Source organism: Pelophylax lessonae (genome assembly GCF_965119305.1).
Source record: "Pelophylax lessonae genome assembly, chromosome: 2".
Lineage (NCBI taxonomy): Eukaryota > Metazoa > Chordata > Amphibia > Anura > Ranidae > Pelophylax > Pelophylax lessonae.
Genome location: NC_138769.1, coordinates 709604524 through 709620648, shown reverse-complemented (window position 1 = coordinate 709620648; position 16125 = coordinate 709604524). Strand labels below are relative to the sequence as shown.

The window sequence follows — 16125 nt, the reverse complement described above, 5'->3', positions numbered from 1 at the left end:
GATGAAGACAAGGCAGGCCTCCCCCAGCATGGATGGTGTAAACTGTGTCTGAGCAGAGGCCGGTTCAATGCCCCACTGGAGACTCTGCTCCCTCAGCCAGCCCCAACCAAGCTGTCCCAGCTCCCCCCAACCGCCCCTGCTGGCTAGGTCACGAACCCGGATTCAGCCGGTAAGTAGAGAGTATCTGGAGCAGAGCTTCAGCTTGGAATGGGGATCAGGAGGAGGACAGGAAGAAGGAGAGTGGGAGGGGGGCCAAGTCGCTGCACCATGGGCCTCTGGTTTGTACTTGCCCCCTGAGCCGAAAGTTGCCAGTCTGCCCCTGGACACACCCCCTTCACACAGCACACAGGAACAGAGCTGAGGCTGTCAATCACAGACTGTGCACTGGAGTTGCTCTAGAGCTTAGTAAATGGGGTGAAGCTTCACTTTGCAAAGAATACCCAATCACATGCAAGGAAAATACAAAAATCAGCATTTTTGCTTACACTTGATTGGCTGATAGAAGTCAGCGGAGTTTCCGCTCATTTACTAACCTCTGGAGCACTTGCATAGTGCAACTGCGCTTTGCAAAATGCGTAGTCTATTTGCCTATAGTGAATAAACCCCTTAGTGCTCTGGATAGAGACAAGTACATACTATAGAGGGATATGTTTTGTTCATATTTCATGTCTGAGGTTTACAACCATTTTAAACTCTCCAGTACCGGAAAGTAAAATAGAAGTTTTGGATGAACAGATACTTCTACAAGGACATGATACTTTTTTTACCAGATTTATTACAACAAGAGAAGAGCAAGGAGAAGGTGGACCCTGTGCTTGTTTTCATTTTTCTATGGTGATTATTAATTCTACATAGTAATGAGAAAAGATATTGGATTTCTTTTACTAAGAATTTTTTTTAATCTTTTCTCCCTAAAGTACATTTAGCGGCCATGGAGGGTCACCTGCACTGCTTCAAATTTCTGCTCAGTAAAGTCGTGAGTATAACCCGAGCATTGGAAGCGAGGAACAGCAATCAGGACAGCCCGAGAGACCTGGCCCGCCGCTTCTATAAAGAGAGGATTACACAGTACATCGATGGTGTGGAATATGAGCGAGATCATCCAGAGGAACAAGAGAGTGAGTGCCAAATCCATCCTCTGCAAATCTACAACAAACTTAGTTCAGACACTGACTCCAGTGAAGGCCTTGGAAGACCTAAAGAATATGTTAACCCAACATTTAATATTCCTGATATGTACATGCTGTACCATGAAGTCTCATGTTTTCCTTGTATTGCTTCCTTTGTGTGAAATCCTGGCCAGTCTCTCTGCTTTCCTATTAAAAACTGACCACACTAGGCATGAAAGCACAGCACGGTCAGTTTTCTAGCTGAGCTGGGAGCTCAGCCTGCTCTCCTCCAATAATTACTTATTACAGGTCTTTATATAGCAGCATGTTTGCTTACACATGATTGGATGATGGAAGTCAGCAGAGCTTCTGCTCATTTACTAACCTCTGGAGCAACTGCACTTGCATAGTCCTCTTTCCTCTACCATTTAACAGTTCCCAATGGGATCTTCGATGTGATCTGGGGGTGCCATTAACTTTACATTGACACCTGCAGCGAGTTCGTAGATGTCAGTGTGAACCATCTGCGATTCAGGTGCAAAGTGTGAACCCGCACAGGATTCACAGATTTCCCGCATAGCAGAAGTGTGAACCCAGCCTATATGTACCGTGTGTGTGTGTGTATATATATATATATATAATACATAATGTGTACCGTATGTGTGTGTATATATATATATATATATAATACATAATGTGTACCGTATGTGTGTGTATATATATATATAATACATAATGTGTACCGTATGTTTGTGTGTGTGTGTATATATAATACATAATGTGTACCGTGTATGTGGATATATATATAAAATACATAATGTGTACCGTATGTGTGTGTGTGTGTGTGTGTGTATATATATATAATACATAATGTGTACCGTATGTGTGTGTGTGTGTGTGTATATATATATATATATATATATATAATACATAATGTGTACCGTATGTTTGTGTGTGTGTGTGTATATATATATATATATATATAATACATAATGTGTACCGTATGTTTGTGTGTGTATATATAATACATAATGTGTACCGTGTATGTGGATATATATATAAAATACATAATGTGTACCGTATGTGTGTGTGTGTGTGTATATATATAATACATAATGTGTACCGTGTGTGTGTGTGTATATATATATATATAATACATAATGTGTACCGTGTGTGTTTATGTATATATATATATATATACAGTATCTCACAAGAGTGGGTACACCCCTCACATTTTTGTAAATATTTTATTCTATCTTTTCATGTGACAACACTGAAGAAATTACACTTTGCTACAATGTAAAGTAGTGAGTGTACAGCTTGTATAACACACAGCCATTAATATCTAAACCGCTGGCAACAAAACTGAGTACACCCCTAAGTGAAAATGTCCAAATTGGGCCCAAAGTTTCAAAATTTTGTGTGGCCACCATTATTTTCCAGCACTGCCCTAACCCTCTTGGGCGTGGAGTTCACCAGAGCTTCACAGGTTGTCACTGGAAACCTCTTCCATGATGACATCACCGAGCTGGTGGATGTTGGAAGGAGGAGGAGCGCAAGGTCTCTATTTAGGGGTTGCCCCACAAATGCTCAATAGGGTTTAGGTCTGGAAACATGCTTGGCCAGTCCATCACCTTTACCCTCAGCTTCTTTAGTAAGGCAGTGGTCATGTTGGAGGTGTGTTTGGGGTCGTTATCATGTTGGAATATTGCCCTGCGGCCCAGTCTCCAAAGAGAGGGGATCATGCTCTGCTTCAGTATGTCACAGTACATGTTGGCATTCATGATTCCCTCAATGAACTGTAGCTCCCCAGTGCCAGCAGCACTCATGCAGCCACAGACCATGACACTCCCACCACAATGCTTGACTGTAGGTAAGACACACTTGTCTTTGTACTCCTCACCTGGTTGCCACACACGCTTAACACCATCTGAACCAAATAAATGTTATCTTGGTCTCATCAGACCACAGGAGACGGTTCCAGTAATCCATGTCCTTAGTCTGATTGTCTTCAGCAAACTGTTTGCGGGTTTTCTTGTGCATCATCTTTAGAAGAGGCTTTCTTCTGTGACGACAGCCATGCAGACCAATTTGATGCAGTGTGTGGCGTATGGTCTGAGCACTGACAGGCTGACCCCCCACCCCTTCAACCTCTGCAGCAATGCTGGCAGCACTCATATGTCTATTTCCCAAAGACAACCTCTGGATATGACGCTGAGCACGTGCACTCAACCTCTATGGTCGACCATGGCGATGCATTTTCTCAGTCATGGCGCACTGCTAGTAAAGGATAGGTAGTCAAAATAAACAGTTATTGGGTATGGCATAATATTGGGCAAAAAGTCCAGTTCTGATCCAGGATGGGGAGGCAATACTCAGCGGCTGCCTGCTGGAGCGAGGAGAAGCTCTGGAGAAATGATAAAAGGACAAAGCGGTGCCAGCTTAGTATAGCAGAAAATTTATTTGGTATAGGTAACAAAAGACTCACCCTTTACTTTAAGTGAGTCTTTTGTTACCTATACCAAATAAAATTTCTGCTACATTAAGCTGGCACTGCTTTGTCCTCTTATCTGTTCTGAGTGGAACCTGTCCTGTTAAACCGCTGTATGGTCTTGGCCACCATGCTGCAGCTCAGTTTCAGGGTCTTGGCAATCTTCTTATAGAACACCTTTGGGATGAATTAGAGAGCAGACTGCGAGCCAGGCCTTCTCTCAGGAAAAAAAAAACCTCTTTTTCTGTATACGTGAATTATTAAATACACAAAATGTGTCCAGCAGAGAATAATGACATAGTATTTGCTTTATAGACTTCTGGGACACTGAATTTCATAGACGGCACCATTCATTTGCCATTTTCGTTATCTTTTTTTAGATTTGGCATTTCCTGCTCATGTTGCTGCCTTCAAAGGTGACTTGGTAACACTTCGAAAGCTAGTAGAAAGCGGAATCATCAACATCAATGAGCGAGATGCCCGGGGCTCCACACCACTACACAAGGGTAAATGTCATACTTTAATTTACACAGCCTTCTGTGTATATGAATATAAAAATGGCTTTTAGCAACGTCTTATGATGTAAAGTTACAGAGGTAAACTTCAGTGTTTGATCCAAATGGCTTTTGAATTTTTTTTATCAGACCAGGCAGATTACAGTGCATCTATAATGTATTCACAGCGCTTCACTTTTCCACATTTCGTTATGTTACAGCCTTATTCCAAAATGGATTAAATTCATTATTTTCCTCAAAATTCTACAAACAATACCCCATAATGACAATATGAAAGAAGTTTGTCTGAAATATTTGCAAATTTATAAAAAAAAAAAAATCAGTTGTGCGTAAGTATTCACAGCCTTTGTTCAATACTTTGTTGAAGCACCTTTGACACCAATTACAGCCTCAAGTCTTTTTGAGTATGATGCTACAAGCTTGGCACACCTATTTTTTTTGGCAGTTTCTCACATTCTTCTTTGCAGGACCTCTCAAGCCCCATCAGGTTGGATGGGGAGCGTCGGTGCACAGCCATTTTCAGATCTCTCCAGTTGTCCCGTAGCCACTCCTTTGTTATCTTGGCTGTGTGCTTAGGGTCGTTGTCCTGTTCTCCCATTCTTCTTTGCAGGACTTCTCAAGATCCATCAGGTTGGATGGGGAGCGTCAGTTCACAGCCATTTTCAGATCTCTCCAGAAGCCATTTTTGGATCTCTCCAGTTGTCCCGTAGCCACTCCTTTGTTATCTTGGCTGTGTGCTTACGGTCCTTTTTTCCTGTTCTCCCATTCTTCTTTGCAGGACCTCTCAAGATCCATCAGGTTGGATGGGGAGCGTCAGTTCACTGCCATTTTCAGATCTCTCCAGAAGCCATTTTTGGATCTCTCCAGTTGTCCCATAGCCACTCCTGTGTTATCTTGGCTGTGTGCTTAGGGTAGTTGTCCTGTTCTCCCATTCTTCTTTGCAGGACCTCTCAAGATCCATCAGGTTGGATGGGGAGCGTCAGTGCACAGCCATTTTCCAATCTCTCCAGAAGCCATTTTCGGATCTCTCCAGTAGTCCTGTAGCCACTACTTTGTTATCTTTGCTGTGTGCTTAGGGTCGTTGTCCTGTTCTCCCATTCTTCTTTGCAGGACCTCTCAAGATCCATCAGGTTGGTTGGGGAGCCAGAAGCCATTTTCAGATCTCTCCAGAAGCCATTTTCAGATCTCTCCAGAAGCCATTTTCAGATCTCTCCAGAAGCCATTTTCAGATCTCTCCAGTTGTCCCGTAGCCACTCCTGTGTTATCTTGGCTGTGTGCTTAGGGTCGTTGTCCTGTTGGAAGATAAACCTTTGCACCAGTCTGAGACAAAACACAGAGAAATTCTCTGAGACAAAACGCAGAGAAATTCTCTGAGACAAAACACAGAGAAATTGCAGAAAAGGTTATCACTTAAACTTTACATTTTCTGCATTAATGGATGGCTGACTTGGTACAATACTACTGTTATGAGACAAATATTACCTAGGAGAAAGCGCTTGTTGCTAATTTTTTTTTTTTAAACCAGACGTACAGTAAACCCCCGCTCCATTGCGGTTCAGTTTTTGCGGTCCCGGTATATTGCGGTTTTTTTTGTAATGTTATTTTACTATATAAAGCATTAAAAATGAAATATTTTTGTGTTTTCCATAGCTCTTGCTCTGTCTCTCAGTATCTTTTATGTGTTTAAATGAGTTTCTATTGTTTTAAAAGTGTGTTTAAAGACCTTAAAATGCTTTTACACGTACAGTGACAGTAAAAAAAACATGCCTACAATGCATTTTAAAAGGGTTTTTCTATTTCGCGGATTTTCACTTTTTGCGGCTGGGTCCGGAACGTAACCCCCGGGGTTTGGAGGGGGGTTTACTGTACTTGGGAAAGGTTGAGGTCCTCTTTGAATTTAAAGAATCCCCAGTACAAATTTATAATCTCTCTCCTTTCCTTCCCAGCTGCAGGACAGGGCCAGATTGAGTGCCTGCAGTGGCTCCTGGAGATGGGGGCTGACTACAATATCACCAATGATGCCGGAGAGACCCCAAAGGATGTTGCTAAACGGTAATATGACTGGGTGTCCGTTTACACTATATTAGCAAATGTGAGCCCATGGCTAATTTGTAGTGGTGTGATTAATTTGAATGTAGATTTTTACGGTCTGTGTATAGCAGTTATGATGAAGGGCTGGCCACGCATTTTGTAATCTGATTGTATCATGTGCTGAATTGAGATAGAATTCATTTTATAGAAATCAAAAAAGGTATAGGTTCATAAGATCATAGCTCCCAACTGTCCCTGATTTTGAGGGACTGTCCCTGATTTGGAACAAAGTCCCTCTGTCCCTCCTCATTTGTCCCTCATTTTAGTCTGATCTATATAGTTGTCTATAAAATGCACTATTTATCTTTTTAAACAATGTTTCCCAGTTCTAACCCTTTCATCCACATTTTAAATTGCTGCATTTGTAAATTTCTAAAACCAATATAAAGGAATAGTAGTGGTAAAAAAAAGAAGCACTTTGGGTTTAACTAATGATTTTCTTTGAAAAAGGTTTTGGTGGCCCAAAAGAAACTGCGCAAAATTGGTGATATTCGATAATAAATTAATCAATCAAATTGTCATAAATAAATTAAATATATATAAGAGGAATTGCTTCCATAGTGCAAGCTGCAATAAAAACGTATAAAACGCATAAATGTGAAAAGAGTGGAATAAATTGCGCTCAACACTTAAAACACAACCAAAAAGTGCTTGTGTGCATAAATATGTGAATAAATGGTTATAAATAAATAAATATACAGAATCCTAAATGTGAAAAAAGTCCTTGGTAAATAAATATATCAACAGTCTTTAAAGTGCCCAGTGCAATACAAATCTCTCAGCAATGACTGAATATCACTCCAACTTCAAGTGAGGGACCTCCACCTTAAGAGACTTTTCTCCACCCAGTGCTCGGGGTAAATACTTCTTACCAAAGCTGGTGGACCCCTTAATTACGGGGGGTCTAAAGCAGCGTAAATGGTCCACAAATGCCTCCAAGCTATCCTTCAGGTCCCTTGATATATGGCTCAGCTCGCATAAGGAACTCCAAGTATTTCAGGATGTTGTGGGGAGAAAGATAAGGAAACTCCAATAGTGTAGTATGTTCTGATAATTAGGGTTTATTAATGAAATTGCACTTACTCAAACATTAGAATCAAATGCCTTCATGCAGTAAATGCAGCATGGGTTCGGTGTACGGGACGCTCCTCTGCTCCTGCGTATCACCAACCCGGAACTCCACGGTCTCACGTTCCCGACGCACGTTTCGTCAGACGCGCTGACGTCATCAGGGGATCATGTGACCGTACGTTTCCATTCACAATAAATAGAGGTATCTAGCTGACAACATCCAATCGCTGGCCGGCGGTTTCAGAACCGCCCATTCCTTTCGGGATGCTAGGTTCACTCCCATACCCGGAAGTGCTCCGCGGCCATTTCTTATTTGGGCAAATCGCCAGTGGTTTACTGTAACAAGCCCGAATAGACAATCGGCAGTATTATGCTAATACAAAAAAGAGAGGGTCCGATTGCCATACTAAAGATTGATGGAATAATTAAATGCCAATCAATGTATAACAAATCAAGGCGATGGGATGCTGTTTACAATGAATGTTGTATATAAATATATTACCCTCAGTGCGATATTTAAAACCATACTACATAAACTTATATTTTATTAAAATATTACATAAAATTTATTAGTTTAAACATATCCCTAAAAATTAATGTGTAGTAAAAATTCATTAAAAATTGTTAAAAAATATATTTTTTTATTAATCATATTAATATTAATAATGGTATGGAAAGAACGGATGAAGTGCACTATATAATTCCTAAAATTTATGAAATTGCTCAAAGGTATGTTTTAAAAGTATTTTATAAAGTATTTTTAAAAGTACATTTTAGAAATTGGAAATATAGCAATTTAGGTCGATGTCAATATTCATACCTGACGGCTGTAAAGTCTGCATTTTGTAGATCCATTGGGTCTCGTTCATTGAGATCTTTTTAGTCATATTTCCCCCTCTCCAATGACGATCTACTCTGTCAATACCACAAAAGGTCATCTGAGATGGATCCTTATTGTGATATAGACGGAAATGGTTGGAAAGGCTATGCTTGGGAAAGCCTCTCCTTACATTTCCTACATGCTCGTTGATCCAGATAGAAAGCTCTCGTGTGGTCCTGCCTATATATTGTAGTCCACATGGACAACTTATCAAGTAAGTCACATGTGTAGATCTGCATGAAATGAGCTTTTTGATTGCAAATTGTTGTCCTGTAACTTTCGACTGGAAGCTGGTGATTTTCCTAGGGTTTTTCCTTGTCATAAGGCAGGCATTGCACTTACCACAAGGAAAAAAACCCTTTACATCCAAAAAGGTCGGTTTGTTTTTTGGGGGGTCAGGTATATTTGGTGCCAGCATATGTCTCAGATTTGGGGCCTTCCTATAGATAAAATGCGGTCTTTCAGGGAGGACTTTATTCAGAGTTTTGTCTTTCAATAAAATCGACCAGTGCTTGCGCACAATTGCTTCAACCTGTTTATAATTCCTGTTAAAATCTGTTAAAAACGCTAGTTCCCCTTTTGTCTCTGTTTCCTTCTTTTTAGTTTTCAGTAACTCACTCCTAGGCATCCGATGTACCTGGTCTCTAATTTTAGTAACCTCTTCTTGTTTGTAGCCCTTTTCTACAAATCTTTTTGTCAATAAATTAGATTGGGCTAAAAAGTCTTCATCATTTTTACAGTTTCGCTTAATGCGCATGTATTGTCCTTTTGGGATGGCACCCAGCCATTTGGGATGGTGACAACTGCGGGTAGGGATATAACTATTTCTATCTGTTTCTTTGAAGAAACTCTTTGTAGCGATAGAACAACCCTGTTTCACCAATGTTAAGTCTAAGAAGTTTACAGATACTTTGTCCCATGTGGCTGTGAATACAAGGCCGTACTGATTCCTATTCATGTCATCAAGGAATATTTTTAAAGATTCCTCTGACCCATTCCATACTAACAGTAAATCGTCAATGAATCTTTTGTATAGAATGAGTGACAGGTTCAGATTGGCAAAAATTTCTTTCTCTTCCCATTGCCCAAGAAGGATATTTGCCACACTAGGGGCATATTTGGCGCCCATTGCCACGCCTCTAATTTGGTTATAATAACCTCCATCATGCCAAAAATAATTATTTTCCATGGCTAGACTCAGGGCATCGCAAATAAACTTTTTTTGTTGAGGTTTTATGTTGGTTTTAGTGTTTAGGGCAGCTATGGTAGTGTTAAGTACATCGTCTTGCTTCAAACTGGTGTACAGGGATTCAATATCAACTGTCACCAAGAAGGTATTTGGCTGTACTTCCACTTGCTCCAATAGGTTGATCAAGTGTTTACTGTCTTTCAAATGAGAAGGATAAAGTGGTACAATCGGTTGCAAAAAATGGTCCACATATTCCCCTATCCGGGAAAAAATCGATTCAATGCCACTAATAATGGGCCTCCCAGGGGGCTTAGTCTTGTTTTTGTGGACTTTTGGCAACTGGTAAATTGTGGGTAAGCGTGGTGCTTTGGGCACAAGATACTGTGCCTCTTTTTTGGTTAGTATACCTCTTTCTTTAGCCTTTTTCACAATTTTCTCAAGTTTTGATTTTAGACTCTGGGTGGGGTTGGTTCTCAACTTTTGATAGGTGACTTGGTCACCCACTAGTCTGTCCAGTTCTAGTTTGTAATCACTCTTGTTGAGAACTACTATTCCCCCCCCTTTGTCTGCTCCTCGTATGACTATGTCTTTACGATCCTCTAGTTCCTTGAGACCCTTTTCTAATTCTTTTTTGGTGTAGTAGTGTTTTAATTTAATTTTCCGCACATCATCTTCTACCATACTTTTAAAAACTTCCAAACAATGGTTGGAAGCTTTGGGAGGATTAAAAACAGAACGATTTTTCAATCCACTGTCCTGATAATCAGCATTATTAGAGGTAGGGTTAAACGGTTTTTCTAAAAAATGTTTTTTAATTTTAAGCTTCCTGACATATTTTTCAATATCTATAAAAGTGTTGAACTTGTCAACACTTTTGTCAGGGGCAAATTTAAGACCAAGTTCCAGTATTTTTAATTCGTCAGAGGTGAACTGGGCATTGCTGAGATTAAAAATCCCAGCCCCTAAGACTCTCTTTTCCTTTTGTTTCTTTTGTCCACCTCTGCACCCTCTCCTCTGTTTTCCGTTCTTTCGTTTGGTGGAGGATTTCTTTGGGGTGTCATTTCCTGTTGATAATGGGGATAAGTATCCCCTCCCCACTGCTGCCAATGGTTCTCTTTCTGCCAATAATTCCCTTGGTTCCATTGTTGTTGGGGTCTCCAATTCTGTGAACCCCTCCCTCATTGCCAAGGTTGGCCTCTCCCACCTCCTCTGTGTCCCCGCCAGGTTCCATTCGGGTGGTTGGAGCCTCTTCCCCTCCCTCTTTGACCCGGGGCGCCACCTCGCCCCCTCCCCCGAAAACCCTTCTGTTGATTTTCTGGGGTGTAGGCCAGAGGGGAGTAGCTGTTATACGTGGGTACATTGTACTGGGAGGTGTTAAAATATTGTGGTCTATTGTTTCTATTTCCAGTATACTCATTCCTACCATTATCATCAAAGTTAGGAGTCCCCCCAGTGGGAGTGAAATTAGGATCTATGAATCTCTCAATTCCCATCTCTCTCACTGCCGGGGACTGTGTAGGGATATTATTAATGTTTGTGGCATTTGGTCCTAACGGAATATCCTGCCATTTATACACTTTAGACTCTTTGTAGTCCAATAGATCTCTTTGGTACTTATTAATCTTTTTATTTCGGGTGTCCTTATCTATTTTCTCTAGAAATTTCTGGGTTAATATAATTTTTTCTTTAAAATCAGCATTATCTTTATAAGGTTCTAAAGTGGTTTTTAACTCACTAATTTTTTCCTCCAGCTTAGTCATTTTCGCCTTCCTTCGCGATATAATGAGACTAAGTAGTCTGGATTCGCTGTGGTTAAAGAAATTAAACCATTCTTTATCTAGGTCGGGATCTGCCAGACCATCATTGGGACCTAGATCCCAACGTAACCTTCTTGGCGTTATTTTCATTTTTATGTACTGTTCTAAGGTGGCCAGGTCCCACCATACATGGATTTTCTTTTCAAGTACATTTTTGAGAGTTTTGACACTCTGCTCCATGTCTTTTGAAACAGTACTTTGTGCTGAAAAAATATCTGCTGTGGTCCTATCTTTCATGAAATCAAATATATCCATTGCTGCAGGATCAACACAAATGTGCAAAATAAATGAAAAAGGTTTTGGTGGCCCAAAAGAAACTGCGCAAAATTGGTGATATTCGATAATAAATTAATCAATCAAATTGTCATAAATAAATTAAATATATATAAGAGGAATTGCTTCCATAGTGCAAGCTGCAATAAAAACGTATAAAACGCATAAATGTGAAAAGAGTGGAATAAATTGCGCTCAACACTTAAAACACAACCAAAAAGTGCTTGTGTGCATAAATATGTGAATAAATGGTTATAAATAAATAAATATACAGAATCCTAAATGTGAAAAAAGTCCTTGGTAAATAAATATATCAACAGTCTTTAAAGTGCCCAGTGCAATACAAATCTCTCAGCAATGACTGAATATCACTCCAACTTCAAGTGAGGGACCTCCACCTTAAGAGACTTTTCTCCACCCAGTGCTCGGTGTAATATAGAAGTATGAAGCACTGTGTGTAATTGAGAGATATGAAGAACTGTGTAAAATAGAGCGGTATGAAGCACTGTGTGTAATAGAGAGGTATGAAGCACGGTGTGTAATAGAGAGGTGTGAAGCATGGTGTGTATTAGAGAGGTGTGAAGCACGGTGTGTAATAGAGCGGTATGAAGCACGGTGTGTATTAGAGAGGTGTGAAGCACAGTGTGTAATAGAGCGGTATGAAGCACTGTGTGTAATAGAGAGGTATGAAGCACTGTGTGTAATAGAGAGGTATGAAGCACTGTGTGTAATTGAGAGATATGAAGAACTGTGTAAAATAGAGCGGTATGAAGCACTGTGTGTAATAGAGCGGTATGAAGCACTGTGTGTAATAGAGAGGTATGAAGCACGGTGTGTAATAGAGAGGTGTGAAGCACGGTGTGTATTAAAGAGGTGTGAAGCACGGTGTGTAATAGAGCGGTATGAAGCACGGTGTGTATTAGAGAGGTGCGAAGCACGGTGTGTAATAGAGTGGTATGAAGCACGGTGTGTAATAGAGCGGTATGAAGCACTGTGTGTAACAGAGAGGTATGAAGCACTGTGTGTAACAGAGAGGTATGAAGCACTATGTGTAATAGAGCGGTATGAAGCACGGTGTGTATTAGAGAGGTATGAAGCACTGTGTGTAATAGAGCGGTATGAAGCACGGTGTGTATTAGAGAGGTGCGAAGCACGGTGTGTAATAGAGTGGTATGAAGCACGGTGTGTAATAGAGCGGTATGAAGCACTGTGTGTAACAGAGAGGTATGAAGCACTGTGTGTAACAGAGAGGTATGAAGCACTATGTGTAATAGAGCGGTATGAAGCACGGTGTGTATTAGAGAGGTATGAAGCACTGTGTGTAATAGAGCGGTATGAAGCATTAAAGATTGATTGGATAAGTTAGAACATTCTTTGTTAGCCCTAAACAGATGTTAAAGCTGTGTGTAGAGAGGTATGAAGCACAGTGTGTAATATAGAGGTATGAAGCACAGTGTGTAATATAGAGGTATGAAGCACTGTGTGTAATTGAGAGATATGAAGCGCTGTGTAAAATAGAGCGGTATGAAGCACTGTGTGTAATAGAGAGGTATGAAGCACTGTGTTTTTTAGAGGTATGAAGCACGGTGTGTAATAGAGCGGTATGAAGCACGGTGTGTATTAGAGAGGTGTGAAGCACGGTGTGTAATAGAGAGGTATGAAGCACGGTGTGTATTAGAGAGGTGTGAAGCACGGTGTGTAATAGAGCGGTATGAAGCACGGTTTGTATTAGAGAGATATGAAGCACTGTGTGTAATAGAGCGGTATGAAGCACGGTGTGTATTAGAGAGGTGTGAAGCACGGTGTGTAATAGAGCGGTATGAAGCACAGTGTGTATTAGAGAGGTATGAAGCACTGTGTGTAATAGAGCGGTATGAAGCACTATGCGTAATAGAGAGGTATGAAGCACTGTGTGTAATAGAGGGCTATGAAGTACTGTGTGTAACAGAGAGGTATGAAGCACTGTGTGCAACAGAGAGGTATGAAGCACTGTGTGTAACAGAGAGGTATGAAGCACTGTGTGTGTAACGGAGAGGTATGAAGCACTGTGTGTAACAGAGAGGTATGAAGCACTGTGTGTAATAGGGAGGTATGAGACACTATGGGGTTGATTTAGTAAAGGCATATAGACTGTGAACTTTGCAAAGTGCAGTTGTACTCTGCAAATGCAATTGCTCCAGAGCTTAATAAATGAGGTAAAGTTTCACTTTTCAAAGAATACCCAATCACATGCAAGGAAAATAAAAAACTGCATTTCTCTTTCATTCAACGATGGACACAGCTCCTGATCTTCTTAACCATTGGGTTATACCGCCTCCGACAGGAGTAGGACATCAGGCAGAAAAAAAGTCTGGCTACGCCTATGGGCAGTCCCAGGAGGTATACTCCCTCTCGCTGCTATAGGTTTTTTCTGCCTAGTCAGGAGTAAGAACCTAGTTCCTTGCTGTGATCTCTGGTCCTGGCAATTTTTTCTTTTTTGATAGAATTCTTTCTGCTGTTTTTTTCCTGTGAGATCTACAAAACTGCCGGACTGGGCGACAGGCTGGATAATCTAGATCCAGTGGTCATCCCAGTCTGGCCAACGAGCGTGCGCAGACCTCAGCTCCCCACTAGGTCGGCCACAACATAGCCTCACCGGGCAGGGGCTGGCCTGCGAGTTAAACGTCTCACGAGGTCGCATACGACTGGGTCTTGGCCCAAGTCTTAGCGTTCCTCCTGGCTGACAGCCCCCTTATTTCGATAGAGAGGAGGTTCTGTCTGGAGCGGTGCCCGTCTGGTTCCTGGTATGGTAAGTGACTGTCCCCCCTCTCCCCCTGGAGGGTTTTGGGGTGAACGTGGGCCCCACCATGGGATGGTCAGACCCCTGGGGTTCCCCTCCTTCCCATTAGGCACCCCCCTCATCAGTCTGGTGGTCCCTGTGGGGCTCTCCTGGTCGCTAGGCTCTCTGTTTCAGCAGTGGTTATTCTGCGTATTTTTTGGCTCCAATCCTGGTCTGTGGACCGGACTTCTAAGAAGGTCTTGACTGATCTTCCTTTTCAAGGAGATCGCGTGTTTGGAACTACCCTGGATGACATCATTAAGGGTCTCACAGGGTGGAAGAGTACCTTTCTTCGGCAGGCTACTAAGGGCAAGGACCCTTGTAGACGTGGGCCATCCTTCTCGGCTCATAAGAAGTTTTTTCGTCCCTCAGGGGCGACTGACAAGGAATCAATGCTGGTCAGGGCTTCCTCTAGTGCAGGGGTGGGGAACCTTTTTTCTGCCAAGGGCCATTTGGGTATTTATAAAATCCTTTGGGGGGCCGTACAAAATTATCAACCTAAAAATGTGCCTGTTATATTTGGTCAAACATTTTATTAACTCACCCCTAAAGTGATGGCTGGAACTGCTTCTGTTTGGTGAGGTGTGTGATTTTAGCTGGTATTGATGATGTTGCTACTTGCAACTGGTTTTCCAGGTTTGCGTCAGTCAGTCTGGAGCGCAGTCGACTCTGTGGTGGTAAGTTTTGAAAAGAACTTCTGATGGGTACTGCTGGTTGGTACTGCTGGTGGGTATAGCTGGCTGGTACTGCTGGTGGGTACAGCTGGCTGGCACTGCTGGCTGGTACTGCTGGCTCAGGCTGGTACTGCTGGCTTGTACTGTGCTGTGGGTACTGCTGGCTGGTACTGCTCTGGGTACTGCTGGATGATACTGCTGACTCAGGTTGGTACTGCGGTGGGTACTGCTGATTTAGGCTGGTACTGTGCTGTAGGTACTGCTGACTCAGGCTGGTACTGCTGTGGGTACTGCTGATTTAGGCTGGTACTGTGCTGTAGGTACTGCTATGGGTACTGCTGGCTCAGGCTGGTACTGCTGGCTGGTACTGTGCTGTGGGTACTGCTGGCTGGTACTGCTGGCTCAGGCTGGTACTACTGGCTAGTACTGCTGGCTGGTACTTCTGGCTCAGGCAGGTACTGCTGTGGGTGCTGCTGGCTCAGGCTGGTACTGATGGCTCAGGCTGGTACTGCTGGCTGGTACTGCTGGCTGGTAATGTGCTGTAGGAACTGCTGGCTGGTACTGCTGTGGGTACTGCTGACTCTGGCTGGTACTGCTGTGGGTACTGCTGGTTCTTCTGTGGGTACTGCTGGCTATGGCTGGTACTGCTGTGGGTACTGCTGGTTCTGCTGTGGGTATTGCTGGCTTTGGCTAGTACTGCTGGCTCTGGCTGGTATTGTTGTGGTTACTGCTGGCTCAGGCTGGTACTGCTGGCTGGTACTGTGCTGCAGGTACTGCTGGCTGGTACTGCTGTGGGTACTGCTGACTCTGGCTGGTACTGCTGGTTCTGCTTTAGGTACTGCTGGCTATGGCTGGTACTGCTGTGGGTACTGCTGGTTCTGCTGTGGGTATTGCTGGCTTTGGCTAGTACTGCTGGCTCTGGCTGGTACTGTTGTGGGTACTGCTTGCTCAGGCTGGTACTGCTGTGGGTACTGCTGGTTCTACTGTGGGTACTGCTGGCTCTGGCTGGTACTGCTGGCTCTGGCTGGTACTGCTGTGGGTACTGCTGGCTCTGGCTGGTACTGCTGTAAGTACTGTTGGCTCTGGGTGGCACTGCTGGTTCTGGCTGGTACTGTTGTAAGTACTGCTGGCTCTGGCTGGTACTGCTGTGGGTACTGTTGGTTCTGGCTGGTACTGCTGGCTCTGGCTGGTACTGCT

General features: G+C 42.6%; 1 protein-coding gene across 2 annotated transcripts in view; it reads left to right on the top strand.

Annotated features, from left to right (window-relative positions):
• Positions 1 to 16125, top strand: part of ANKRD42 (ankyrin repeat domain 42) — a 65435-nt gene that overhangs the window by 23583 nt on the left and 25727 nt on the right. For both annotated transcript variants that reach the window (XM_082247199.1, XM_082247198.1), the window contains exons 6-8: positions 918 to 1118; positions 3981 to 4106; positions 6062 to 6167. In XM_082247199.1, coding sequence (XP_082103325.1) covers positions 918 to 1118; positions 3981 to 4106; positions 6062 to 6167 — 433 coding nt within the window. The remainder of the gene's footprint in view (positions 1 to 917; positions 1119 to 3980; positions 4107 to 6061; positions 6168 to 16125) is intronic.